The sequence below is a fragment of the Rosa rugosa genome, chromosome 1 (genome assembly GCF_958449725.1).
Source record: "Rosa rugosa chromosome 1, drRosRugo1.1, whole genome shotgun sequence".
Taxonomy (NCBI): Eukaryota; Viridiplantae; Streptophyta; class Magnoliopsida; order Rosales; family Rosaceae; genus Rosa; species Rosa rugosa.
Window position 1 is genome coordinate 7,996,609 of NC_084820.1, and position 27,742 is coordinate 8,024,350.

The 27,742-nt window shown below is 37.8% G+C and overlaps 4 protein-coding genes and 1 long non-coding RNA gene across 5 annotated transcripts in view; 3 read left to right on the top strand and 2 right to left on the bottom strand.

The window, feature by feature from the left end:
* The first annotated feature begins 1,109 nt into the window (after positions 1-1,109).
* LOC133714360 (uncharacterized) overlaps positions 1,110-27,742 on the top strand; it is a 70,526-nt gene continuing 43,893 nt past the window's right edge. Inside the window, exon 1 of the mRNA XM_062140460.1 lies at positions 1,110-1,255. The gene's annotated coding sequence lies outside the window, so the exon portion shown is untranslated. The remainder of the gene's footprint in view (positions 1,256-27,742) is intronic.
* On the bottom strand, positions 4,395-6,248 carry LOC133714334 (uncharacterized). The gene is made up of 6 exons (XM_062140436.1): positions 5,964-6,248; positions 5,782-5,875; positions 5,381-5,499; positions 5,216-5,299; positions 4,894-4,995; positions 4,395-4,806 (listed from the first exon to the last, which is right to left on the bottom strand). The coding sequence occupies exons 1-6, from the start codon at positions 6,246-6,248 to the stop codon at positions 4,750-4,752; spliced, it is 741 nt and encodes a 246-aa protein (XP_061996420.1). The 3' UTR covers positions 4,395-4,749.
* LOC133714323 (DEAD-box ATP-dependent RNA helicase 17) lies at positions 6,492-9,814 on the top strand. The gene is made up of 8 exons (XM_062140426.1): positions 6,492-6,624; positions 6,712-7,041; positions 7,125-7,233; positions 7,330-7,676; positions 7,782-7,855; positions 8,079-8,383; positions 8,793-9,033; positions 9,293-9,814. The coding sequence occupies exons 1-8, from the start codon at positions 6,513-6,515 to the stop codon at positions 9,539-9,541; spliced, it is 1,767 nt and encodes a 588-aa protein (XP_061996410.1). The 5' UTR covers positions 6,492-6,512; the 3' UTR covers positions 9,542-9,814.
* Positions 17,208-17,738, bottom strand: LOC133706584 (cysteine protease ATG4-like). Its single transcript, XM_062132117.1, has one exon. It carries the CDS (start codon positions 17,736-17,738, stop codon positions 17,208-17,210), a length of 531 nt encoding a protein of 176 aa, XP_061988101.1.
* Positions 22,610-24,130, top strand: LOC133727134 (uncharacterized). The gene is made up of 2 exons (XR_009855022.1): positions 22,610-23,587; positions 23,691-24,130. It is a non-coding gene; the product is annotated as an uncharacterized LOC133727134 (long non-coding RNA).

Below are 27,742 nucleotides of genomic sequence, written 5' to 3' on the forward strand. Positions count from 1 at the left end.
TTTTTTTTTTTTTTTTTTTTCTTTTCTTTGTGTTTTGCTTTGTGTTTTACGTTTTTGGTTTCTTTGAGTCTTTGTGTTTTTGTTTCCATACTTAGTCATTTTTTTCGTTGGTTTCTTTGTTTTGTGTCATAGTCTTTTTGGTTTGTTAGTTTTTGATTTTGCTAAGGGACTAGCAAAAGCTAAGTGTGGGGGAATTTGATAGGAGCATTTTAATGTGGTATTTTAATAGTTAATTCCTCACATTTTGCTTAGTTAATTCCTTAACGAATCGATTTTTAACTCAATTTCTATTTTCTTAGGTACATTGGAGTAAATGATGGTGAAATGAGCATTAGGTCCACACTTACCTATAAATGGTGGAGAAAAATGGAAATGTACTAAAATGTCAATTTTACACATTTTCCTACTCCGGCTAGGAGAAACCAAGCCAAGCAAGGAAGAAGGAGCGGCCGCCGGACCAAATGAACTTCAAATGAGCTGAAACTTTCCAGATCCATTCTAGACAGCCCAAGGATCATTTCTTATGAAGAGTGCAAGAACTTTTGTTGAGTGGAAGGCCTTCAAACAATCAGCCCAATTTTCTACAGAAGCAAAATTGGAAAACTGGACCTGTAAGAGGTCCAGCAGCATTTTCGGCCCAACCACATGGAATAAAAATCTGAAATTTTACCAGGGTGATCTACACTCATAATGGAACATTTTTTATGAAGAGGTCATAGTGAAATTGGGAATGCTTGTTGGAGAAATAATTGAAGGAATAAAGGGGCAGAAACTGATCTAAAAAACAGCTCAACATCACATGTTCATGTTTCCTACCCACATGAAGAAAGCTAGATGCTTTTCTCTTTTTCCTTGGATATATTTTTCTGCTCCAATAGATCATCATCACTTCCATACTTCTGCACATTCATGCCTTACTTTCATTTCATCATTACTCCATCTTTTCCATATTTTACAAACCACTTTCATTATTTTTCTTCCATTTATCATTTCACTCTTCTTTTTCTTCCCTATATAAACACCTTCTCCTCTCACTCTAACACATTCCTTCATCCATTTCATCTTCTTTGTCTCTCCATTTCCATTCCATTTTTCTCTCCATTCTCTAGTTGCAAAATTCTGCGTTTTCAAGTAAGAAGAAGAAGAAGAAGAAGGAGCCGGGAATATCATATCCTCCATCGTCCACCTTGAAGGCTTGCTTCCAAGATTCAAGATTTCAACGTTTCAAGCACTCCATCTCCATCTCCAACTCACGGTGTAATTCATTCTTTTTCCTTATTTAATTTCGTAGGAATTTGTTTCTAGTTAACAATAACATTAAGGGCAAAGTTTAAGCCCAATTTCTATGTTTGAATAAAAATTGTGATTTCTTTATGTTGATTTTTATGTTGCTTATGTGAGATTGCTTAATTGATTTTGGATTATGGAAAACTTTTATATGTATGTGTTCTTTGATGGCCAACTTAGGATATATGCATGTAATTGGTGCTAGATTTAAGTAGTAAAGGCTTTGGACAAAAGTCGAAATCAATTAAGGAGGATTGCAAATAGATGGACTTTTTCATACTAGGTTGTGCACTTTGGTTGACATCCTTTCTTTGTTCTTCATGCATTGAATGTGTTCTTGATTAGCTAGTTTTCTAGACTATGATTGCATGTTCAATAGGTTTAATTTAGGTGCTTTCACTTAGATTAAATATTCAAGGAAAGTAAAATATGGGAAATCATTTGCTTCGAATGTTTCACATGGTCAACTTATTTCTCATGACATAGATAATCAACTATAGGAATTGTAATTGGATTTCATTCATATGATTGTAGTTTTGATCTTTGTTTCTTGTGTTCCACCCTTGTATATGTGTTTTTACACTTTCTTTATTTCATTTAATTTTAATTCCAATTCTATAATCTCAAAACCCCCCTTTTTATATTAACTTGTATATATTTTTATTCTTTATTTTATTTTTGTACATAATACTTTTTACTTTATTATTTTAATTCTTTATTTATTTTTTGACAATGACAGGTGTACCCTCAATCCCCGGAATAGAACGATCCCTATTTGCTTATACTACTAACGATGTTTTCAGGGTTAAATTATGCGCTTGCTTTGAGCGTATCACTGTGCTGAAAATCCATTTCAGATTGTTGTTTAGGATCTTCACATGGTGGCAAATTCCATCTCTTGTTGAAAAATTGGTGTACTTTTGAATTTTTATGATGTTGTTTTTATTTTAAAAATACAAGGGTATCATTGAAACATAGCTATATTTTTACTTTCCTTTCCTTCACCAACCAAACACCGGAAGGGAAATCAAATGGTCTTTCCTGAATAATTTCCCTGCGTTACCAAACACAGGAAAGGAAACCTGACAGGAATTTTAATTTCCCACCCCCATAGGAAAGAGAAGGGAATTGATTTCCCTTCCGTGAACCAAACGAGGCCTAATATATGCCCTATGCTCCGTCACCTAGGGCATGCTTTTATGGAGATCAATCAAAACTAGATTTGGATGGCTCTTGCCCACTAGAGATTACAGAGATTAGTAATGTGGGTGAAGTGTACTACAGGTTCTAATTTGTAATTTAATTAATTTTTCTTTTAGAAAAAATCAAAACTAATATATTTGACCAAAGAAAAAAACCAAAACTAACTATAAGGGGAAGGGGAATAATAGTGACGAGTACACGTCAAAATATTAACAAAAAAGCATTTTTTTAACATTTGAAATAGCAATTTTAATGTTTTTTTTTTTTTTAATAAAAGAGGATCAAAAGATTTCACTCCTACTCCCATAGTGACTCGAACCCAGAACCTTGATTTTAGGTAGTGGGTTCTCTAACTACTGAGATAACATTTGAAATAGCAATTTTAATGCTCTATTGACTTACTGGTTTGTTGTCTCTAATGGCATGGGTATGTAAAACCTGTTTATGTTGACAACGTCCGTTGTCTCTAATGGCATGGGTATGTAAAACCTATTTATATTGACAACTGCTGAATTACTAAATAATTGTATTGAATGCTGATAATTGAGTTACTAAATGCTTTTCTCAAAGATGTGGTGACCTTCCCTCATGTCTTTAGTTTTGTATTAGGTCGGTTCTTATGATTGCATAGAACTAAGTTAGATTCCTATAAGTATTCTGCAATAAGCTATACGACTGAAAAAATTGCCGCCGATGCCGTTACGTCCAAGGATCGGCACTACACCAATCCGAGCAAGTAATTATGTGTTTAGTTTTTAGTTTCATTTTTAGTTTGCTTCAATATCCCAACCAGATATTAAGTGATGTTATGATCATAAACATCCCAATCATGCAAATGTCATGCTGAAAATGGCACATATAGCCATAATTCATGAGCAATTTGACGAACAGATGTGCAACGAGTGAGACACAATTAATGAATGTTTCCTATAACATGTAGTCCATATGAGAAATCTCATTTATGAATAACCAAGAACATGTATTGATAATTTACAAGTCAAATCATGTCAATCTCATGAGCTCATACTTTGATCTATCCATACATACAATGAGTGGCCTGGAATTTTTTTTTTTTTCCGATGATCATCTTAGTTTCCTTATATTATTCTATTTATGTATAAATAGTTAGATAAACACAACAAATTTCTATACATGGCATGCTAATTTAATACAATAATAAAGTTAAAAACTATCTAATTTAATTTTTCCTTAAATAAATTGTAATTAAGTGAGGTTGGAAACCATAATATTTAGAATTTCAAAATCAATGGCATTAAATGTTTTTAAAGCGAATCACTTTACTCCCATTTTTAGTTAATTTCCTTTTTTTTTCTTGAGAGATATGATTAATCCATTTATTTTCTAATATAAAACATCACGGGTGAAAAAACTTTGTAACTGTTAATTTGTTTAGCCCATCTAATGACAACTTTATAGTTCCGCCATTGTGGAGAAACTACTGATATAGTTTTGGTTAAATGTTCAACTCATAATTTTATACTTGATCAACATGGTGTTTGGTGGATGAGAACTCAAATAATACAAAACCTATTTATATGCATCTATTTAAAGGGAACAATAATAACTCTTTATGGATTTTTTTAATAACTACCACAAGTAATAAATATGGTTATTTACAAAATATCAATTAATATATTAGAATATACTAATCATATTAAATAGTAGCCATAATATAGTCAAATAATAGGATATTTCATGATTTTTTAGATTAAAGATATTTTAGGTACTTTGGGTTGTGTATTTAGTAAAATATTAGAATGAGAAATCAAGTGAGTGGTGTATTCAGTATGGAGTGTGTATTAAGTAATTTGGGGTGTGTATTTAAAACTTCTGTATCATTTTTAGCATGTGCAAAAATCCTTGTATATTGGTAAAGAGTTCAATAACGCAACCATGCAATTGTAATGTCTGTACTAGAATGACAATTTCCAGAGAGTACAACAGCAGCGCAATATTTCATGAAAATAACAGCAGAAAACAAACTACACAACGGAGAATCATAAAAATTATTTTACATGGGTCAATTTCTATATTTGCAGATGATAGGATACGAACCAAAGTGATAAACAAAACATGGTCTGTTAGTGGGCACGAACAGAAATGTAGGCACTAATGCTTCCGGTGAGTTGTAAAATAATGCAATTCCGGATCGTTAGCTGAGACAATCGTCCAACTAAGAGCAAGGGAAGGCACAAACTAGTAGAGTTATAACTCCCTTTGTATTCGAATCGACTTCTTTCAACCTATAGGTTCTGGTGTTTGAGAGTGTTGCTCCTCAATTAAACTTTGAACCCTCTGTAATATATATCAGATGAAAGTCCATAATCAATAACACGAGCATACCCAGCTTTATTGGTAAAATGCCAAAATTTAGTATTCTACCTTTACAGAACTTCCAACTTCCTCAAGTTTCTGCAGTAGTGTTAGCTCCCCTGGGTATGAAAATGAATCATGCCTGAGAGGTTTTGATGGGGACATCTGAAGCTGATGATAAAAAGAACCAAGAGTTAATAAGTAAAAACGTATAGAGAGAGAATGGATGGCACCACTAACAGTATCAAGGATTTAAATCATATGCCCTGATCAAACATGTTAAAAGCATGACCATCATAGGTTCAACTTCCATGAATCAGAATTTAGTTTGGTTATCAGTTGTAATGCTTATACTAATATTTTGGCACAACAATCTGATATAAGAGCGTACCCTCAAATTTGGAACATCTTCAACTGTGGAAACTTGTCTAGAGAAAACCTCATTCGTCATGCTTGAAAGGCGCATTAGCACTGCCTGCAATTGATATGAAGATGAAGACTCACATTTCTTAACTTCAAAATAGATCAGAGAATGCGTTGATTAAACTCATGGTACCTTCCTAAAAGCAATTGGATTTGCAATGCCATGGATTTGAACATCATCACTTGGAGGCCTTCTGACACCAACATGCTCTATTCGAAGCGAGTATACACCAAAGAGAGACTGCAGATATCCTGAGTATGAGAATCGTGTGTTATGGGGTTAAAACCATGAGCAAGGCTAATGAGTGGCTTGGAGAAGTCAAAAGATGCAATTCAACATACTATACTATTCTAATGTCTAGTATCAAGAGCATCAAATTAGTAGCAAACCTTGCATGCAATTTAACAACAAGTAGGTCAGAATCAATCAAAGTAAACGTTCTAATGTGACAAATTTCAACCAAAAATGGTCTTCCCCCCATTTGAGCAAACCCCCCACTCACTACCAAGCGAAACATTGCGCCTATGGTTTACCTTGCTCGATTACAACATCAGCCACTGAAGGCAACAAAACATGCTTCTCCTTGTTCAACACCCCGAAAAATGGAATCGGAACTGGCCTCGTAACCTGAGCTAAACCAACAAAAAGTATCACTCACAAATCACCCTCAATCAAAACCTACACAATCACATCATAAACAACAAATTGAACCTACTTTATAGATGATCGCATTCGATGTCAAGTAAAGCTTTCTGGACCGAATATCCTTCCGAAGAATATACCTCCGAACCGGAAGATAAAGCAGCATAAGCAACCCAATCCCCCACGCCAATATCAAAAGCGCAGAGTACAGAAGCCACTGCGCTGTTTGGTACTTGACGAAATTCTCCTCCATTTCCCGAAACGACGCCGCATACAGAACCGCCTCTTCTTCATTTCCACCTCCGCACAGCAAACCCTTCTCTAAGCTATCGATCTCAACCACGTCGTCCGAAGCCATCTGATCCAATTAACAACCACCCAATCAAATTTAACGCACAATAATAATTTGGATCAAAAACGTTGACGACCAACCAGAACCAGAACCAGAACCAGAACCAGCACCTGAACCTCCTCCTCCTTCTTCAAGTTTCAATCTTTTAACTGTTTCTGAATATGGGCCGGGCCGGATGTCATTAATTGTGAAATCCAGGCCCGGCCCAGTTATTTTCGGGTTTTCTTATTCAATTTGAGGAGCTATTGCAGAAACTTTAGGGTAGTGGCGATGGTGGCCGCCAAGAAAAAAAGCGCGAAAGCAGCAGAAGACGGTGAGATTTTCTCGGCTTCTACTTTCTCAAGTCTCGGCCTTCACTCCAATTTATGCGACCAGCTTCAAGGTAAGGCTCAATTTCCTATTTTTCATAGCCAAAAATTCAATCTTTTATTTCGAAAAATTTGAAATTTGATTTTGTTGGACGAAACAGAGAGGTTGGGCTTCAAGGGTCCGACTCTAGTCCAAGCCCAAGCGATCCCGGTTATTCTCTCCGGCCGCCACGTGCTGGTGAATGCGGCGACGGGGACGGGGAAAACGGTGGCGTATTTGGCTCCGGTTGTACACCACCTCCTGAGCTTGCAGCAGCCTCGGATTCAGCGCTCCGATGGTACTTTTGCGTTGGTTCTCGTGCCGACGAGAGAGCTGTGTCTGCAGGTTCATGAGATTTTGCACAAGTTACTGCACCGTTTTCACTGGATTGTGCCTGGTTATGTGATGGGAGGTGAAAAGAGGGAAAAGGAGAAGGCTAGATTGCGCAAAGGTAAGTAAGGATTGATAGTTCTTTTTCGCAAAAAAGTTTCGATTTTGATATAAACCCTAAACCCTGCAATTACTATGTTACAGGCATATCTATTCTCGTTGCAACTCCTGGAAGGCTGTTGGATCATTTGAAGCATACATCATCATTTTCGCACACGAATTTGCGGTGGATAATTTTCGATGAAGCAGACAGGTATGACACATTTATACTGTACCATTGTTATTGTCTACCCTTTAGTGTTTTCGTTCATGTTGAGGAGGTGGTTTGCTTATATGTGCATCTCGACAGGATTTTGGAACTTGGATTTGGAAAGGAGATAGAGGAAATACTAGATCTTTTGGGTTCGAGGAAACATGCCAAGGATAGTGGTGCGTCAAGTAAATTTGAATTTCAGAGGCAGAATTTGCTGTTGTCTGCGACCTTGAATGAAAAAGTCAATCATCTTGCAAAGATGAGCTTAGAGAAACCGGTCTTGATTGGTATGCCTGACAAGAAGATGCGGTCGATTACAAAATTTGAACCTTTAGGGTCTTCAGACTCTGACACAGAGGAACCGCAATATTCTGTGAAGGCAACAGGCTCTACAAATGAAGATTATAAACTTCCGGCCCAATTGACTCAGAGATATGTTAAAGGTGTGTATCGATAGTTCTTTGTTTTTTTTCCTTTTGTGTTTGAGGGTAATCAAAACCACATTGTAGACATGGTGATGCAAGTGTTCTGATCAAATTTATCTGCAGTACCATGTAATGCGCGGCTTGCTGTACTTCTTTCCATTCTAAAGCATCTTTTTGAGCGAGAAACTTCTGAAAAAGTAAGCCTACTTTTCAGCTTTCCATTTTCTCAGTGGTGATTGTTATAGAAGCTAGTTTCTAGCCAATCCTTATGCCTCTGTGATGAATCCTATTTCGCACGACCTGAAATTCTCAAAATGATTTCTTTTATTTGTTAAACTTAGTTCGAGTCTATCTCTGTAGTCCTCAGCCTCATTTTGTATGTTTTTACCTTGTCAAGTTACTCACATACTCATTTTTCAGATTGTGCTATTCTTTTCAACATGTGATGCAGTGGATTTTCACTACTCTTTGTTAAGTGAGTTCCAATTCAAACCTAATTCAGGACCAGGATCAGAACTTAAGCAGAAATTTCTTAGATGCAAGACCTTCAGGTTACATGGCAATATGGAGCAAGTGGATCGAAGAACCACATTCGAGACCTTTAAAACAGAAAAATCAGCTCTTCTTTTGTCCACAGATGTTTCTGCCAGAGGTTTGGATTTCCCCAAAGTTAGATGTATCATACAGTATGATTCTCCAGGCGAGGCTACTGAATATGTGCATAGGTATGTTAGATCTCAGCCTTTATGTTTCTCACATATGCAAATAATCTGAGCCAAACTGCTAGAGTTTTGGTTTGTTCTCGCCCTTTTGGTCTAAAAGGGATTAGTATAACTTGTCTTGTGCAATATCGTATGATATACATCATGAACCCCCTATATGCTCAGATGGATTAAAAGACTAGAAAGCAATTCAATTATTTCAATAAGCCTTGAGAACTAATTGAATATTTTCTTTCAACTGGAGTAATATTGTTTTCTTGGTGGCTGTTATAAGGCGAATTTTCTGGGGGAATTAGTTTCTGAGCATTGAATTTCCCATTTTCCCTAGGCAAAGCTTATCAACATCTCTTCTATGTGAGTGTTGATATTAAATTGAGGGGAGGGCATGATGTTAATTTTATCCTTGCTGTAGGGTTGGCAGAACAGCTCGGCTGGGTGAAAGAGGAGATTCAATATTATTTTTACAGCCAATTGAAATCGATTATTTGAAAGAATTGGAGAAGCATGGTGTTTCTCTAGTAGAGTATCCTCTCCTCAAAGTATTAGATAGTTTCCCACTATATGGTCAGCAACATGTCAGGAAGTTTGTTTACATTGATGCACATCCTTGGGTGCTGGCTTTGCAAAAGGCACTTGAAGCGTTTACAGATCAGGTAGTTCATTTCTCCCGAGTTTTCTTAATGTGCCTTAAAGTAAGCGTAAATGTGCTGTGCTGTGCTTTAGCTAGGATAGTTGTTTAGAAAGTATCTTCAAGATTAAGAATAGTCTTTATCAACTCCATTTGTGATAAAAAACCTGAACAAGAAAGTAATTGCTTTTTGAGTATGCTAGGCAGATGTTTCAGGTGTAAGGAATTATGGATTTAGAATAATTGTGAATCACTAATATATTGTCTTTCATTTCTTTCCTTAGCCAAACATAAAGCCTCTGGCCAAGAATGCATTTTGCTCTTGGGTTCGTGCATACACTGCCCACCGTGGTGAGCTGAAGAGAATTTTTGTAGCAAAGAAACTTCACTTGGGACATGTTGCAAAAAGCTTTGCATTAAAAGAACAACCTTCCTTGGTTGGGGGTTCGTTTCACAAGCAAGCACAGAAGAGGAAGAGAGACGAAAGGCAGAAGGGAGGAATGAAAAAGAGGAAGTTTAACAGGAAAACATGATTGCCGGTCATGATACTAACGCATAGATAGTTGAGGGAGATGCAGATCAGTGAAGCTTGTTTTGGTTATCATTATGTATACTTTAACAAGGTTTGAATGTGTTGTATGCTTATCCTCTTTTGGTTGATCTTGACACAGTCATTACTCGTTACAGCTTGTTATATCAATTCTGAAGCCCAATTTAGCATTAGGCTGGTTTATGACATAGCATACCGGTAAAAATGTAGACCAATAAACAATCATTCTGAACAGTTAGGCTACCTTTTTATTTTCGGTCGTTGAGTCCCCAGTTTTGTTCTCTCAATTCACTTTAAGTTTATATGATTGTTTTGGTGAAATGTTACTGGAACTCTATAAAGTCATATGTTGTCCGATGAATGATGGTGAGTTTGAACTGCATAATTCTGTGAACTGGGAGTGTTTATACCAAATATAGAAATGTAACCCTGCAATTAGGGGGATATGAATGTATGAACTTAATTTTGGTTTACCGTTTCATATCCCTTCCTGAAACCTCAATATGCTTAATGATGGTACTACTAGGATCCCTTGCCCCAGAACAGTTGCAGGATGGCTTCTTGTATTGGGACTTAGGACCCTGTTGTAACTTATTCTCGAAGATGACTTTCGTCTATAAATTAGTTGTTGGTACAATTATTGCGCTTATTATAACAAAATAGGGAGAACCTTTGCGCATACAATGGTCAGAAGCTAATTATTACAGAATAATTACAAAATGATGAGATTATGGTACATGAGAATTCAAGAAGAAAAAAAAATGGTATTAACAAAATTTAGCATATTTCGGCATACCATTGCATTTTATGGCTGCCCCCATGACACCTCTCAATGTGTCAAACTATATTTTGAATAATTGTCATGTTTGTTAATCTCACTATTGATAATACATGATTTTTAGAATGTGTTCCAATTGACGGTATACTAAAACCTATAACAAACCTTTTTTAATAATTTTTCAAAGTCAAAAGACAGAAAACAACATTTCCTACATTGTAAGCTATAAGCCAATAACACATGCATTTTGATGAAAAATAACACTCCAAATCCATCTAGCAATAACGACATTTCCTACAAAATAATGTAAAGGGATCAACTATGTGAGGCCTATGCATTCACCAACGTGCTATCTAACACTAGTGATGAAGACATAACTCGACCATTTATGTTATTTATTTTCTACGAGTCAGACCAAATCCACCGTCTTCGTCATGTCACATGCTCTCCATAGACTTTGGTTGACAATGGAAGATTTTTGAAATCCCTCGGTGAGGACAGTCCACAAGGCTATGTACAATGAAAATCCATGTCCATACTATATGCCAAATTCTTCTCCTCCAAGAGTTTTTTCTACCTAGTAAAAGGGTTTAGACCGAGCACTTCAATAAGTCAAATTATATTTAAGATATGTGTGCAAAAGTTTTTGTTTTTTTTTTCTTTGATTAGGAAAAAAAAGATTACAAAAATGATCTTTATATGTGTGAAAGTTTGCTACCTAGAAAATAGAAACGAAAAAAAAAACTCTTATATCCCAATACGCAATGAGTATCATTCTAAGACTCGGAACATTTCAGTATACTTCTCAATCATACAGTCAGATATATCAATAAGTAAGACTTGTTATTGACATATGTACTTTTGTTTATGCCTTATAAGAAAGAATGTCAAGAAATTCAAACTCCGACCTTCTTAATCGGTGTTATGAATCCCGTCCGATCCGTTGTACGCAGAATTACAATGACCGAGCGGACATGGACATGGACATGGGGAAGCAGGCCACGTCAAAACGAAACCACCAGTGTTAGATAAAGGGTCAAAATCAGAAACACATGGACTGATGGAGGGAAGGGGGGCCCAATTCCATACATGCACTCACACCGAAAGAGATTGATTTGAGGAATCAAATCAGACGCGTTGACGGACTCAGGAACGTGAACGTGAACGTGAACGTGACGATGTGGCCGTTGGTGTTCCCACGTCAGGTGAATTTTCGCATCACTTGGTTCGGTTTTTATTGGACCCCACAGTCGGGAACCAAATTGCACGACAGAGGTAGGCCCATCATTAAATTCAGCCAGGCCCAGCACTTGTCGTTTGGCCCGCCACAACGTCCTTGTTGTCGGGTCGATGGATCAACCTAGCTAGCTTCCTTCTTCCGGTTTTAGATCGAGTGAGGACGTTTGCAAAAGGTGACTTCGATCTTATGGGTTTTAGACGCTAATTAAATGATTGAAATTGTTTATGTTTAAGATTTTGTATCTTTACGAGGATCAATTGCGTATTAACGGGTCAAATCAAAAAATAATTTGTCGGCTACGTTGTTTATACTAGATCAGATACAATTAAGAGGGTTGATTATAAATGTTGTAATCATATGGCTACAATTTGGATCGTTTGGTGAGTGGAATGGTGCAAAGAAAGTAAGAAAACCAAAGTAATGATCGATGATAGCTAAGTTACAAGATAACAATATAGAGGGCGGGAGATCCACCGAATTAATTGAAGGACAAATATATCAACTCTAAAACCGCGACCTGTCCTTTACGATGACTTTGCTTTAGCTAGGGCTTTACGCATGAAAGCAGACATTGATGAAAAGATCTAACAAGAACAGTCATTAACTAAACCCTAACAATGGTGATAATCATATGTAAAAAAGTTTAATTTCCCACGCTACATAATTGCGCTTATTTGTTGAACGTCAAATCGGGTATTTGATTATTAAAGCATGAACAAATGGAAATTAATGTGTTGTACTAACTGTTAAACAAACTTCGACCAGAGATGTTGGGCCAAAATCTTCCCTTTGAGAATTCATCATGACCTCTAACTTTTGAGGCATATACACAGATATAGAACATACAAGCAGGTTTGGTTTATTCATGAATTAGCTAGGTTTATGATCCGATCCAATATTAGGTCAGACCTTCCTCACTAAATCGATCAATCTTATTCAATGCTTTTCCAAACCAAAAACCTGCTACTCTAAATCTGGATGTGCATGTTATTTCTATATGGAATTCATGATAAGCAAATGATTACTAGCTAAGTTACCCCTGTGATCAGACTCATACGTATTAGATACCAAATACCATATGCAAAATTTAATGACATACAGATCGAAATGAATTGGGTACAAAGTTCTGCTATGCGTCAGAAAAGAATGGCAGCAATAATTCAAGTTTAACCAGAAAAAACAAAACTGGGAATTAAAGCTTTCGTTTCTTAAAGAGAAGCACGTACAGTAATGAATTCTTCAGTACATTATTACTTACTCTGTATATAAATCCTACAGATCGTCGACTGCTAAATCTGCATTATTTTTAAGGGGTTGTCGGCGTTGCCATGGATTCGTAAGCCGACTTTTTATTAATCTATTCTTGTTGCAGTGGATTAAATTATAGACAGGGTAGAGTTAATTGGTTAGTTTAACTTGAATTAAATTTGGATGCTGAGAATATAAGAGGAAGGAGGCGTGTGGTGTGGCAAATGGAGCAGACAGAAGCAATGATAATTAAATTTCGAACACTTGGAAGGGAAGGAAGGTGGTTCCCTATGGGAGTCTTTGGTTCCGGCAATCGCGCTCTTATGCTTGCTTTCTAGGGTCGGTTGCTTTCAACTCAATGTTCACTTGTATATTCTTATTGCATGTAAATGATTTCTGATATATTGGTAGAATATTATATATATACTAGACTCCAAACACACTCTATGGGTTCAAACTCAACTAGGGGACCGAGAAAAAAGGAGCGCAAACTAGGGTTTGGAAAGAGTGAAGGAGCAGTGGTCGCTCGTCCGGCGGCGCCTCCTCGTCGATCGGGGCTTCCCGCCTCAACGACGAATGGCAGGTGTTGCCGGACGGGAGATGGGGGTCTTGGGACCTTCGATTTCGTATTCTTTGCAGTGGTCGGGGCGTGGTATGCTTCTTCTCTACTCTCAGGCAGAGGCGCAGGCGGGGAGGAGGAATTCAGCGGCGGCGCAGGCTTGGAACAAGGGGTCAGAGGCCAGATCGTGGCGGCGGTTTGCCATGGATCGTATGGCGCTGATCTCTGTTCGGAGGTGGGTCGCTCTGAGATGTTTGCAGCTGTGGGTTCGGGCTCCTGGGAGGATGGACACAGATGGGTGGAGCGATTTCGTTCCGAGGTGGAAGAGCTCGGCGATTCCATTCTTGTTTCTCGGTGGTTTGGATTGGAGTGGATGTGGTTCCAGATCTAGTTCAGGCCGACGACTGGCAGGTGGAACGGTGCGGCTTGAGGTGTTGAATGCGTACCTCTGGGGTGGTGAGCTCGAAGGGCAAGAGTTGTGGCGGTGGTCTGCCGGCGGGCAAATTAGAGAGAGGGAAGATGTTTGTCATAGCTTTGGTCTGGTGCGTGAAGAGATGGTCAATAATGGTAGTTTCTTTCAGTTTTTTATTAGGGTTTTAGTTTCAGGTTTTTGGTTAGGTCGAATAAATCGTCCCTACTCTTTTGAGCTAGGGTTTGGAGGTTCTTGTCATTTTGTGGAGCCATCTATATGGTGTTACTCCTGGGAACAATATGTTATAATTTCGATGCTGGTTGGTTATCAACGGAAAGGTGGATTTCCCTTGCACGTGGTCTGGCGGTTTAGGGACACGGTGTGGAAGAGGGTGGAGTGGTTTGTCTGGATGTTGGTGACGAGGTTGTATCGTGACGCTCGGGATTGGTTATCGTTCTTTGTAGCCTGGGGTGATAGGCGGAAAAATTGGTTAGGGGTTGGACCTTTTCGGTTCATGGATGTTGCTATTAGTGACGGACCCATAATTATGGATCTTGGTAGGAATATGTGTCGTGGTGTTGATACCACAACCGGTTATTCCAATGCGTTGTAATTTTTTTGGTTATTAATGGATTCTTTTCTTCTCAAAAAAAAAAAACACACTCTATGGGTGTGGATAATTACGTGGGAAGTTATTCTACAGAATGTGGAGAAAACTGCTGCACATATTTTGTTTTTTATTTTTGATTTTTTTTTTTGTTAAATTTCTTTTGTTTTTCTTTTATTTGTGAATTGACCATTTTGTCTTTCTCAAATATTTCAGTTCAAATGTTTTTTAATATTTGAGGGATATTTTGGTAAAATTTTTCTGTTTTGGCTGACAAACTCTCTTCTCTTAATAATAACTAGTCTACAATCACATGCTCTGCATGTGTATGAAAAATTTTCGTTGTTAAAAAAAAAAAAAAAAAAAAGGGTAGGTAGTTATTGCTAGGGCTGGGATTTTTGGACCGAAAACCGGAAGAACCGAACATAAATGGCTGGTTCGGTGCGGTTCTTGGCTGTCAAAATTGGTTTATTTCCATAACCGAACCGTTTTGTAAGTTTTCAGTTCGGTTTCGGTTCTTAGTTCCGGATGAGTGTCAAAACCGATATCCATAGTCAAACTACACGTGCTGCCGGTCTTACTAGCTCCTTCCCCATAAAGCCACTTTCAACTGCCCAAACCCTTATAATAAACACCACCATCATTATTTCGCACAAAACCCAAAGACTCCAACTTTCTCCACCAGAAAACTCCAAAACAAAAAAAATCCAAACCCAAACAGGAAGGAAGAGAAGAAGAAACAAACCGTATATAACATAAACAGAAACAGATCGAAGAGAATTCCCTCTTTTCGATCGAAACCCACTTCAATCTTTGGCCTCCATCTCTGGGTCGTCATCGGAATTGTCGTCGGCTATTTGATAGTCCTGACCCTGTTCCTCCTCTCCCTCTGCCTCACCGCCCGCTACAAGCTCGCCGCAGCGGAGCCCAGCCCAATAATCTCTAAAGAATCCAGGAAATCGTCCACCCCACAACCAACCCCAGCCGAAAGTCCACGTCGTGTTCTCCGACCGAGCCTCCAGGGGCGAGAGCAGGGCGACCTTGAACAGCGAAACAGCGTCGTCTGCTAACTGCAACGTGGTGGTTCCCGAGGTTTCACATCTCGGGTGGGGGAGGTGGTACACTTTGAGAGAGCTGGAGGCTGCGACTAATGGGTTGTGTGAAGAAAATGTGATTGGAGAAGGTGGGTATGGGATTGCGTACAGTGGGATTCTCAGTGATGGGACTAAAGTCACTGTTAAGAACTTGTTGAATAACAGGTACTATATGATATTTAATATCATTTTTTTTTATGAAAGATGAAAGCTTGATGTGTTTATTGTGGTTTTGGGTGTTTTTCCTGTGATTTCTTCTGTTCATGGATTTTCTGGGCAACGAGACAGGGTATTTGATTCAACTTGTGCTGGAAAGTTGCCTGCTTTCTAGAAAAGAGCCCATCATTCATCTGGAAAAGGCTTTTCATCCCAAAGGACCTTGAACTGGCAGTTCTGAGATTGGAACCGAAAAATCGAGAAACCGACTTGACATGGTCAGTTCGGTTCTGTCTCAGTGCTTGACGCCAAAAACAGCAAATCCGAACCGATAAGGAATAGTCGGTTCCGGTTCCGGGTTTAGCACTAGAAACTGCAAAACCGACCCGAGACCAGCCCTAGTTATTGCAAAAGAAATAGATTCAATGGTAGTTATTGCAGAGTGAAAATAGTGGGAGAGAAAAGTGGGGGTTGTGGAAGCATTTCTTTTCAATTTTCTTAATAAAAATCTATTTTATAATTGTCCTATTTATCCTTGTAATTTAATTTATTCTCAAAGTTTTTTAATCTTTCAGGGTTAAATCTGTCAAAATTTTCAGTATTGGCTAATAAAGTCTCTTCTCTTAATAATAGTAGTAGCATTTCCTCACAAATGCTCTGTATGTGCAAGTTATTATTATTATTTTTTCAGAAAATAAAAAAGAAAAGAGTTAGTTATTGCAGAGAAAATATAATGGGGAGAGAAAAGTGGATTTTGTGGATACTTTTTTTGTTTATTTTTTTAATAAAAATATATTTTGTAAATGTCTTAATTATTCTTCTGATTTAATTAATTCTCAAAGTTTATTAATCTTCTAGGGTCATTTCTGTCAGAATTCTAGATTTTGGCTAACAAACCCTATTCTCTTAATAATAGTATATAGTATATATATATTTATTTATTCTTATGGTGAATTCGATGTATCTGTTTCTGGATATAAATAGTTTGGTCCCTCGCCTTTTAAATTAAACTGAATAGTCCTTATTCTATCAAATTCTCATATAACAAGTCCAAAATGATCTGAAATGACTATTATGCCCCTCATTTCCTATTTTTATTATTTTTTTAATTTTTTTCTCTATTTTTTTAATTTTTCTCCCCCTTTTTTTTTTATATTTTCTCTCTCCCTCCTTCTCTCTCTCCCTCGACCTCTCTTCTTCTTCTCTTCCTCTGCAACCACCGGAGAACACCAGCGCCGCCCTCTCCTCGGGCTCCCCCGCCTCCACCGCCGAGAAGCTCCAGAATGCCTCCGTCCACACCCGATCTGAGCTCTCCGACCCCCTCCGCTCCATCACCGCCCTCACTCTCCAGCTCTCCAAAACACGGCCGGCTCCGGCGGATTCAACGATTACGTCGGCATCTTCGGCGGCGGAGTCACTAGAGATCTCAATGGTTGGCTTTCGAAGAGGCCTGAATGGAAGGCGATGTGGGGGAGAGACCATTTCTTGGTTGCAGGGAGGATTTCATGGGATTTCAGGAGGCAAACGGATGAGGTTTCGGATTGGGGGAGTAAACTCAGGTTCTTGCCGGAATCGATGAACATCCAAAACACGAGCGGCACATAGCATAAGGGCCAACCCAGGAACCGGCAGCAAGGTTATAAGCCTTGCCAGCCTCAATCAGATTGTGGATGGAGAAAGCCGCAGCTTCGGAATCACCAAATTGACGCAAGATCTCAACATACTCTTGATCCAAGCCGCAAGACTTGTCGATAAGCCGCCTCCAAGACCTTCCCAACCTGTGGAAAAGCAATGCCTGAGCCACAAGCATCTGACTGGTCCGAATCATACACCCCCAATTCACATCGCTGCTAAAACACTTGGAATCCCCACCCTCAATCGAATCGAATCCTCTTCGATACGTCATCAAGATTCTCGACGAGAAATCGTGTTCGAATGCAAGTGGAGCGGACTCGGACTCATCGAACTTATAGCAAACGCCGAGAAGCCACACATGACTAGTGGAGGAGATAGCAGCAGTACGGCTGGATCCAACTACGCGCTGGTGAATTCGCCGCATCACAGCTGCAGTCCACGATCCATCCATCATGAATCGGCTTCGATCGGCTCGGCTGAGTTTGAGTTTGACCCGAGCGTTCTGGAGCTTCTCGGCGGTGGAGGCGTTCTGGAGCTTCTCGGCGGTGGAGGCGGGGGAGCCCGAGGAGAGGGCGGCGCTGGTGTTCTCCGGTGGTTGCAGAGGAAGAGAAGAAGAAGAGAGGTCGAGGGAGAGAGAGGTCACAGGGGAGAGAGAGAAGGAGGGAGAGAGAAAATATAAAAAAAAAGGGGAGAAAAATTAAAAAAATAGAGAAAAAAATTAAAATAATAATAAAAATAGGAAATTAGGGGCATAATAGTTATTTCGGATCATTTTGGACTTGTTATATGAGAATTTGATAGAATAAGGACTATTCAGTTTAATTTAAAAGGCGAGGGACCAAACTGTTTTTCAGGGAAAAGTACGAGGAGTAACAAGTATTTAATCCTAAAAAAAAACAGCCCAAGTCCAAATATCCTCAGGTTAAATATGACCAATGTGCGTCTCCCTTTGATTGGACTCATCTAATTAAAATCAATAACGAACGAGGTGTTCAAATTAATGTTCAAACCAATTAATAAGCTGGCAATATGTGCTTAGGTTTCAAACGCTACAAGTAAAAAGGTAAAAACTCCAAATGGTACCTGAATTATTGGGAAAGGTATTTTCTGGTATCTATGAATTTTTTTTACCTCAAATTGTACTTGAAATATTATACAATTACCAAATATAGTACATCCGTTAACTTTTCCGTTAAAAGTCGCATACGTTGCATTTATTTTTTAAATAAAAACTTCAAATGGTACCAAACTATTGCAAAAATGTATTTTTTGGTACCTATAATTTTTTTTTACCCCAAATGGTACTTCAAATAGAACAATTCTTAGGTTCACCCCTAGGGTGAATGAGCATATTCACCCCCATTGTCGATTAACGCATAATAACTTTATAATTTTCTAATCCAACCATTCATTTTGTATAACATAATACAAAGATTAGCTTTGTAAAAAATCAATCAAATTGAAGACCTTTCAGTTATTCATTTTTATGAAATACATGGACGGTTCATCATAATAGTAGTAAGTGTTGTTAGAACCATCCATTTGTTTGATTCAATTAGATAATTAAACGATTTCCGATTCGATTGATTTTTTACAGGGATAATCTTTAAAGGCTAATTTAATATATGGACCGTTGGATTATAAATTTATTAAATAAAAGTATGTTAATCGACAATAGGGGTGAATATGCTCATTCACCCTAGGGGTGAACCTAAGAATTGTTCCTTCAGATATTGCCCCAAACCTTTTTTATTGATAAATTTTTTATCTAAATAGTTAATTTGATGAAATATCAGATTTTTTTATACCTAAAGTTGTATTCTTTCAAGTTTCAACCTATTTGTAACACTTATTCCGATGAATGAATTTCATATTATGATAAAAAAAATAGTAAATGTGCAATACTTGAAGTACCATTTGGAGTAAAAAAAAAAAAACATTTACAGGTACCAAAAAATACACTTTGCAATAGTTTGGGTACCATTTGGAGTTTTTATCCAAAAAAGTACATGCCACATAGGTGATTTTAACAGAGAAGTTAACATATGTACTATATTTGGTAACGGCACAATATTTCAGGTACCATTTGGAGTAAAAAAAAAATCATAGGTACCAAAAAATACCTTTTACAATAATTCAGGTACCATTTAGAGTTTTTACTAGGGCTGAGATCGGTTCTGTTTTTGGACATTTTTATTGGAACCGGAACCGGAATCGACAATATTTTTCCGGTTCGGTGTTGTTACTTTTTTTTGCCGGAACCGACTTGGAACCGGAACCGTTTAGTTCGGTTCGGTTACGGTTTCTGTACACACAGCAAAATAGCAGCAAAGCTGCAAAGCTATCCAGCTTCCCAGCCACATCATGTTCTGCAAATTTCTCAGATTCTCCATCAAAGAACACAGCAAATCTAAAAACACCAAGTCTGCAAAGAGTCAAACACCACTTCCTGAGTTGTCCCAGATCTAGGAGGCGGAGAAAACACGACCACCTCGCGTTGAATCCACCCACTTCCCCACTAACAACCAAAACAAAGTAATTAAAAAGCAAGGAAAAAGATGAAACCAATATAATTTCCAGCATTTAATCTGTAACTGAAGGGAAGGGATGAGAGAAGAGAGATGGATTGATGGTTTCGGTGAGTTCAAAGAGAAGGGAAGAAGATGAGAGACAAAAAGAAGAGAGATGAGAGAAAAAGAAAGTTTCAATATAATTTCCAGCATTTACTCTGTAACTGAAGCCTGAAGGGAAGGGATGAGAGAAGAGAGAGAATAGAGAAGAGATCGGTGAAAAGGGTAGAAAATGAGAGACAAAGAGGAGAGATGAGAGAAAAAGAAACAATGTCAGGCTTTGTTTCCCATCAACTTCAATATAAAATTTTATAAACACCCACTCATCAATAAAAAATGAAAATATATGAATTCATTAAAAACTTGGGCATGTGGTGTACGTGTTTGCAGGAAAGAGAGTATTAACAATTATAAAATATATGAATGTTAAGGAGCTTCTCGGTTCTTCCGGTTCCTGGAAGTTAAGGAAATCAGGAACTGAAACCGAACCGGATTTGCTGCAACGGTTCGGTTCTTGCTAAAATGCAGTGTTTTCTTTACAGGAACCGCACCGAACCGCCGGTTTCGGTCCGGTTCGGGCCGGTTCTGCAGGTGTTCGGGTCAAAAAGTCCCAGCCCTAGTTTTTACGTACTCGAAGTAAAATATCCTCGAGTCAGTTTGAAAAGTAAAGTTAAAATAGGAAAGAGAACTTGGATAATCTATATGTTTATGCGTATCAATTGATTCATTAGTTATTTTAAATTGCTCATAAAATGGAAGTTTCACAATACTTGCTACGCTGATTAATTTGTTAGACATACACACGTTGCGTGCGATTATGTGATATGACAAATTTAGAATTTAGTGTTCGATTAAAGTTTTCATGTACAATGAAAGTTATATCCTACCTAAATTCGTTCAGAAAGTACAATTAGTCATCGAAGATATATAATATATGTGACTTTCCCTAACATTTTGTAGTTTTATCTAAGTTTCCAGCTAGATTACAAAAAGAAAGGTCTGTAATGGGATTGCTATAATTAGCTACGTAATTAAACTACGTACGTCGGTTATCTCTAACCAATGCAATGTACATCTCTAAGAACAAACCCACTAGTTTGATTGCAGAACATATACATTTGCATATATGGCTCTAAATTCAACCCAATCTTTATCACGGACACTAATCAAATTTGGAGGAGAATAGACGAGTTGATTGATTGAACCCCACCTCCTTCAATATTGAGCATTTCATTAGATGCCTCTTTCCTTGGATTGGCCCGCATAATTGAAGGGAAAATATCGAGCATGTGGTTACTCTTTTCTCAGTGGATAGGATAATACAAAAGATGCATATCCATTCACACCCTTCTTTTCAAATTAGCTAGATCGATCGAGATATATGGTTGAATCACCTGGATAGTGACCTTAGTGGTTCGCTTATCAACATCACCTGACCTTAGTGTACGTGCCTTAGTTATCGACACTGTCTCTCACGATCCCTAGCTATCCTTCCTATATGTTATCACATTGCTTAATTAGATCTCAATAATACTCGTTGCTTGTTTTAGATTAGAGAATCTTAACCAATTAGCTTCAACACTAGAGCGCAAGACTAAAACTTATAAAGTTATAAGATCAAATATGAAATTTTTGTATGCATGTGTCTTAACAAATAACTTAATATACATTATTGGCTCTTTAATGTAGAAACATTACAATTTTTATCTTGTCGTTATGAGTTCGAACCCAACTTTCGTTCTCCTCATAAAGGTTTGTGTCGATCTCCCTAAACCTCCGGTGTATGTAATCGTCTGACCATCCTTGTCTTTACCCCCTAAAATACCAAGAGCTAATTAGGAAAAATATAGCTTAGTAGTAACTAAATACAGAAACACAATCAATTCTGATCAAATCAAGATTAATAGTGCGCTAAATTCTGGCGCACAGTGGAGGGATCGTGCCTAATCATGTTTAACGGTTGCCGGGTGGATCCACCGATCAAGATAGATTTATCATCTCGCTGTCTTTAATTAGATAGACTAAATAACATGATCGATCTTATGCTAATTATATTAGTTTAGTCTTCATTAAACGCGAGAGAGCGAGACCTAGGTTAAAGCCAAACTGATTGAGGTTTGGTTTAGTGGCCGGGGAATAATCTCGTATGATTAGCTCAATCAATTAAAGACCCTAGTACTTGATTATGCTAGCTAAGCTTAAAGTTGCTTAATTAATTTGTCCTTGCTCTTTATGTATTTATCACTTTCAAAGTTTTAATCAGCAGAAGCCATGTGCAGACTAACATGATTTCAATATAAAGATCATATTCTGAGCAATTCGCATGCACACCAAGCGCCACGGGCAACGGAATATTAAGAGAAGAATCATTAGGTTTGCCCCTCCATTACATGCATGCCTTAATTAATCAAGTTTGTGAGACCCCATATCAACTAATTAATCTCTCTGATGTAATTAAACTAATCAAAAGTGACGAACCAATCAGAATTAAAGCACATGCACCTCAATGTACGAAGGTTCTGGGCACTTGTCCATCGCCGATCGATGATTGCTTGTAATGGCAGACAGTAATTTGTGCGTGAAAATATCTCAATCTCTTTCCTTTATATGTTTACAAGCAAAGATGATATTGATCGAGTTAGTGCTATGCCAACAAGCAATCCCCAATGCTTTTACCTTCTTATCTGAAAATATGTATATGGAATATATGGTATATATGCATCAGCCAACTATTAATTAAGCAAAGAGAAAAATTCAGTCACCGTCTACAAACTATGCTGTCAAGGCCAATTTGATACCCAAACTCTCAAAAGTATAAATGTGATACCCAAAGACATATTTTGACATCAACGTGATACTTCCGTCCAAAATTCGTGACGGTTCCGTTAAAAAAGTGACGTGGCAAGCATGTGACTAGATTTTTAAGGGCAAAGTCGTACTTTTACACCAATTTTGTTTATGTATATACACACACACACACACACATACATACATACATATTTTAAAAAAAAATATGCTTTTCATCTTCAACTTAGACCAGACAAGCCGCCATCACCGCTGATGTCGACGCCGCCGCCGCTCCGACGAGGAGGAGCAAGAGGCTTCACCACCCCAAGAAATTTGAGTTTCTCAGCTGGGGCTTGAAGCCGCTGATTGTATTTCTCGAGTCGATTGGGAAAGACACGACGAAGCAGATCTCCCAATATGATGTCGCTACGATTATCACCGACTACGTCAACCACTGCAGGCTTCTCCACCCGATGAAGAAGAAGAGGATCGTCTGCGACCATAGCTCGGATCAACGGCAGGCTTCTCCACGGCAGGAAAACCATTGCTCGGATCAAGATCTACGATTTGCTCCAGCCGCATTTCGCTGATAATCTCGAGGATGATTACGATGATTCGTCGAATGAGTCCGACGACGACGGTTTGGAAGAAGAGGAGGAGGATAAGTGGCGGCAGCAGCAAAGGAAGAAGCTGAAGAGGAGAGTCGCCGCTCTACATGCGCCTTTTCCGGTTCCGAAAAGCTGCTACGCCGCCGTGATTCCGGAGAATTTGAAGTTGGTGTACCTGGGAAGGTCGGTGGTGGAAGCTCTGCTCAAGCAGGACGAGGCTCAAGTGTTTGAGAACAAACTTGTGGGGAGCTTTGTGAGGACAAAATCCTCTTCAACTTCATGGGGTTGTTACATACTTCCTCATTTCCATGCTCTCTAATGATAACTTCTTCCCGGTAGTCTACTCATATTACTCTTTTTCTTCTTCTTCAGTTCTGTATGAAATTGTTTCAGAAATAAAATTGTTTAAGAAAGATACATCGGCTTCGGCTAATTCAGGTCTTGCTGCTGCTTGCTATTCAAACCCAAGACTAAAACCTTCAAGCAATCTTCCCCGGAGGTTATCAATGCTTGGAAACTGAATTGGGTCGGAGAGTTCTTGCAAGAAGGCGTTGTATCTTTTTACTCCGTTTGACTCCGGCGGCTACCTCTTTGGCTCTTTCGACTTTCGATCTTGAGCTTGCGCTAATCTTGAAACTATTTAGGAGAGTAGGAGACTTATCTGTCTACATTCTCAGTTAGGAGCCCAACTTCGCCTCTATTTCAGGGTGTTTTCGAATCTAGGCAGCCCCTTTAGGTGCCCAAGACCACCTCTTCATGGGCATAAGAGGAGCTAGGGTAGTAGTAAAGTAGGCTTAAGCATCATCGACTCTCCTGATGATGATGATGTCAAGTTTTCTGGGAAAGTGCCCAGATCATCAAAGAAGAAGAAGAAGAAGATGAAGAAGAAGGAAAAGGAAAAAGAAAAAAAAAATGAATTAACAAAAGAAAAGGGTATATTGGTCTTTTTCTTTGTTTTTGGTCTTCATATGCTTGCCACGTCACTTTTTTAACGGAACCGTCACGAATTTTTTACGGAAGTATCACATTGATGTTAAAATATGTCTTTGGGTATCACATTGATACTTTTGAGAGTTTGGATATCAAATTAGTCTTGACAGCATAGTTTGGGGACGGTAGTTGAATTTTTCTCTTAAGCAAACGTAACCAGCTAGGTTAGCTTGCTGATCGATCAATTAGGTCATGAAAAACATACATGATAGGATATATGCTTCACAACTAAATAAGACTATAGATTGGGAGATTAGTTATGTCTTTTCTTCTTTGTTTTGGTCCCGCTTGAATATATATGGTTATGATATTAAGTACGTGACTCTCTATGGATATAATCTTAGATTTCCATGTTATCTTGCTTGTTGTTCTAGTTTGATATGATATATACGAAATATAGGTACCCCATCAACATCGAAATATCTGTTGCAATATTTCATCGATTTTTTAATTAAATGGTCTAACTACCGAATTGGTCACTATTATGAGTTCTTCTTACAGTAAGTTAATTAATCCCAAACTTGTGAAAATTATTTTCTAATCATGTAGGTGTAATTTGTCAAATCTACTAATAGTTAGAGCATCTTTAGCAATGTTAGCCATTTTTTAGTTAAATTTTAGCTAAAATAGCTAAAAAGTCATTTTGGCTAGCCACTTTAGAAATACGTTAGTATCAATGCTCTCTATTTTAGCTAATTTTAAATTTATATTATTTTTTAAATGATGATTAAAGAGTTCAAATGTATTTATAAATTACATAAAATAACTTAAAAAGAATGTTTTAAATTATAGAGAGTTTCATCTCGCTCTCTATATTTAGGAGCGATATAGCTAAAAGTTATAATGGAGAGCCACTTAGGAGTCTGGTGCAGCTGCCAAAATAGATACAAAACTAAACATGCTCTATTTTGGAGATAAAATAGAGAGTATGCTAAAAATGCTTCTAGAACAAGAAAACAAAAGTAATTCATCATTTTTGCTCCATATAAAGTAGGCATTTGTGAGGATGTGGAAATGTTTTACAAATTGAAAATGCATGTAACGTTTGGAGGTGATTTCCGGTCGGGAATCGATCAAGAAACCTATGTATTTTTCTCGCCAGAATCATGACCGATTGGAGATGCGGGCAAATTTTCACCCGTAAACAAAGAAACGAGAAAGTTTGAGCGATTAATACCGGGTCTATATCAATAAGGCTTATAATTGTCCAAAGAAGAAGGGAAAAAAAAACAACTTGTACTACAATGACCCATCATCATCGATGCAGTAAGGAGACATGCCTAATTAAGCATCACAGATACAGAAGACATCAAGAACTCCACATGTATGCATATATGGCAAAAATATAATTGAGTTCGTACCTAAACATATATTACTACTCAGAACTTACGGTCGAAGCCGTCAGAGCCTCATTAGTGGTATTACTGCTACTACTGCATCACTGCATGCATGCACTGTTTGAATTTACTTCTGCAGGCAAATAACCAACCCAGAAAACCTAACCCTAGCTTAATCCAGACACCAAGTGCTGTAATTAACCAATATATACTATCTCCGTACGTAGTCGGTAGTCGCCCGTACAAAGGCAAGAAGGGGAGGTGTACGTGGCTGACAGATAGGGAATCGATTAGAACCACATATATATGAAAGTAGTAGGGGGAGCCCGGCCCGTATTATATAGTCAGGTCGGGTCGAGGTGGCGGTGGGTGGCCCGACAAAAGCTGCCGCGCTTCACATGCCTGGCTCCGTTGTCTTCTCTCTTCTCTCTGGCACCCTCCTGCTTCCATCTGCTTTAATCTGATTGTACGATCTTCCTGTAATCTATACGTACATTTCTTCGTTTTTATTTTCGGTATATTTTGACGTCAAAGATTTACAGTTAACAGTTTGAAGAGATATATATATATATATATATATATGAGTAGGTACGGTTGTGGGAATTCATTCTAGCTTTCTGTGTTTGAACATAGAAAAGAAACAGGAAAAGTTTGATACTTTATGCAAATGATCCGGTTGGTGTCCACGCACATGGAAGCTTTTTGCGATTTTCCATTGATCTCTGTCTAATCGGCTTGATTAGAAAACTTTAAATCTTTTTTTTCTTTCTTAAAGTTATGAAAAAGAAAAAAAGATGGAGTTTTCAGTGCGTGTATTTGATAGGATGGTAAAATAATAGCTTTTCATTTAGAAGGTCATGTGTTTGAGCCTCTTTAAGAGTGGAGAGGGGGTGGGTTTAAAAAAAAGATAGAGTCAATTTAATTAAGGGTAAATTCCTTCTAATCCACCAAAAGTAGTCTCGTGAGTGTTCAAATCACGACGACTAAACTTTTTAAACATAAAATTCAATTATGTCATATTTAACATAACCCAAAAGCATTAATTCATGTTCATTTTACATTTAACTGAAAAAAATTAATAGAAGTATCAAATTGTCAAACGGAGCCTAAGTCCAGGTATCAAATTGTCCTCTTTTAAAGACTAGGTACCAAAGTGTCCAATTGGTCATACCCATTAATTAAATATCATCCTTCAATTTTAAGGTTAAGTTCAATTATGACATAATATGATAAATAATATAATGTTACAAAATAATTGGCATAAAACCGTACGTATATACTGTAAAGCAATTAGCCATCAGCTTGATGGTATAGTATTCACAACTTTGAATGAGATATTAAATTTAAATTTTTGCCATGCGAACAAGGTTATACGAGCAACATTATTCACCAAGATATTTGTTTGCCTAATGAATTAGAGGATAGGCGAGTGTATAATCACAGGGCTTAGGAAAATCCAACTTTTCCTCAAAATGAAAGAGGGCTAATATATGACTGCTTTTCAATCAGTTAGAATCAGGCATATTTACCGTGAAGCAAATGGTGTTGCAGATAGGCTTGCACACCTTGCTAGTCTGTTTTGTCTTGATGATGTGTGGTTAGATGAGACTCCTGCTATTATTCAGGATGTTCTCTACGAGGATCAGTGTAATTGTTCTAATGTAGCACGGGGTTCAGGTTTTATGTCCCCCCCGTTGCCAATTTCTAATATTAATATAATAAATGGAACCGGGCGTGGGGCTGAGCCTCCCAGCTAGGCTGGGTTCCAAACCCTATTCAAAAAAAAAAAAAAAAAAAAAGAGGGCTAATACATGAACGTTATCAATCATTCATTTATTAACTGGAAGAAAAAAAAATTGAATAGTTTGGGTACCATTTGCATCTCACTGTATGTGTCAGCTGATGTGGCACAATCACATAATTTAATGAAATTCGATGATAGCTTGGATTTTCTGTCACATCTGTTGCTAGCCTACTACATAAAATGAGATGCAGACGGTACTTAAAAAGATAGTATACTTAGCATTACTCAAAAAAATTACACGTAGTGTACATGAATATATACTTTATACCTCAGCACGAACTAACTAACGAATAATACTACAAAAGCTAGCTGAAAGCCCCAAAATTTGGTGTCACTTCACAATCGAATGTGCAACACTA

What these genes read in the sequence shown, in the direction of transcription:
- LOC133714334 (XM_062140436.1), bottom strand. Translation starts at nt 6,248, where the DNA reads ATGGCTTCGGACGACGTGGTTGAGATCGATAGCTTAGAGAAGGGTTTG. An exon ending in TGATGTTGTAATCGAGCAAG is followed by an intron (nt 5,500 to 5,781) that starts GTAAACCATAGG and finishes TCTCATACTCAG; the next exon opens with GATATCTGCAGTCTCTCTTT. An exon ending in ATCCAATTGCTTTTAGGAAG is followed by an intron (nt 5,300 to 5,380) that starts GTACCATGAGTT and finishes TATCAATTGCAG; the next exon opens with GCAGTGCTAATGCGCCTTTC.
- LOC133714323 (XM_062140426.1), top strand. Translation starts at nt 6,513, where the DNA reads ATGGTGGCCGCCAAGAAAAAAAGCGCGAAAGCAGCAGAAGACGGTGAG. An exon ending in TTTATGCGACCAGCTTCAAG is followed by an intron (nt 6,625 to 6,711) that starts GTAAGGCTCAAT and finishes TGGACGAAACAG; the next exon opens with AGAGGTTGGGCTTCAAGGGT. An exon ending in GCTACTGAATATGTGCATAG is followed by an intron (nt 8,384 to 8,792) that starts GTATGTTAGATC and finishes TCCTTGCTGTAG; the next exon opens with GGTTGGCAGAACAGCTCGGC.
- LOC133706584 (XM_062132117.1), bottom strand. Translation starts at nt 17,738, where the DNA reads ATGGATGGATCGTGGACTGCAGCTGTGATGCGGCGAATTCACCAGCGC.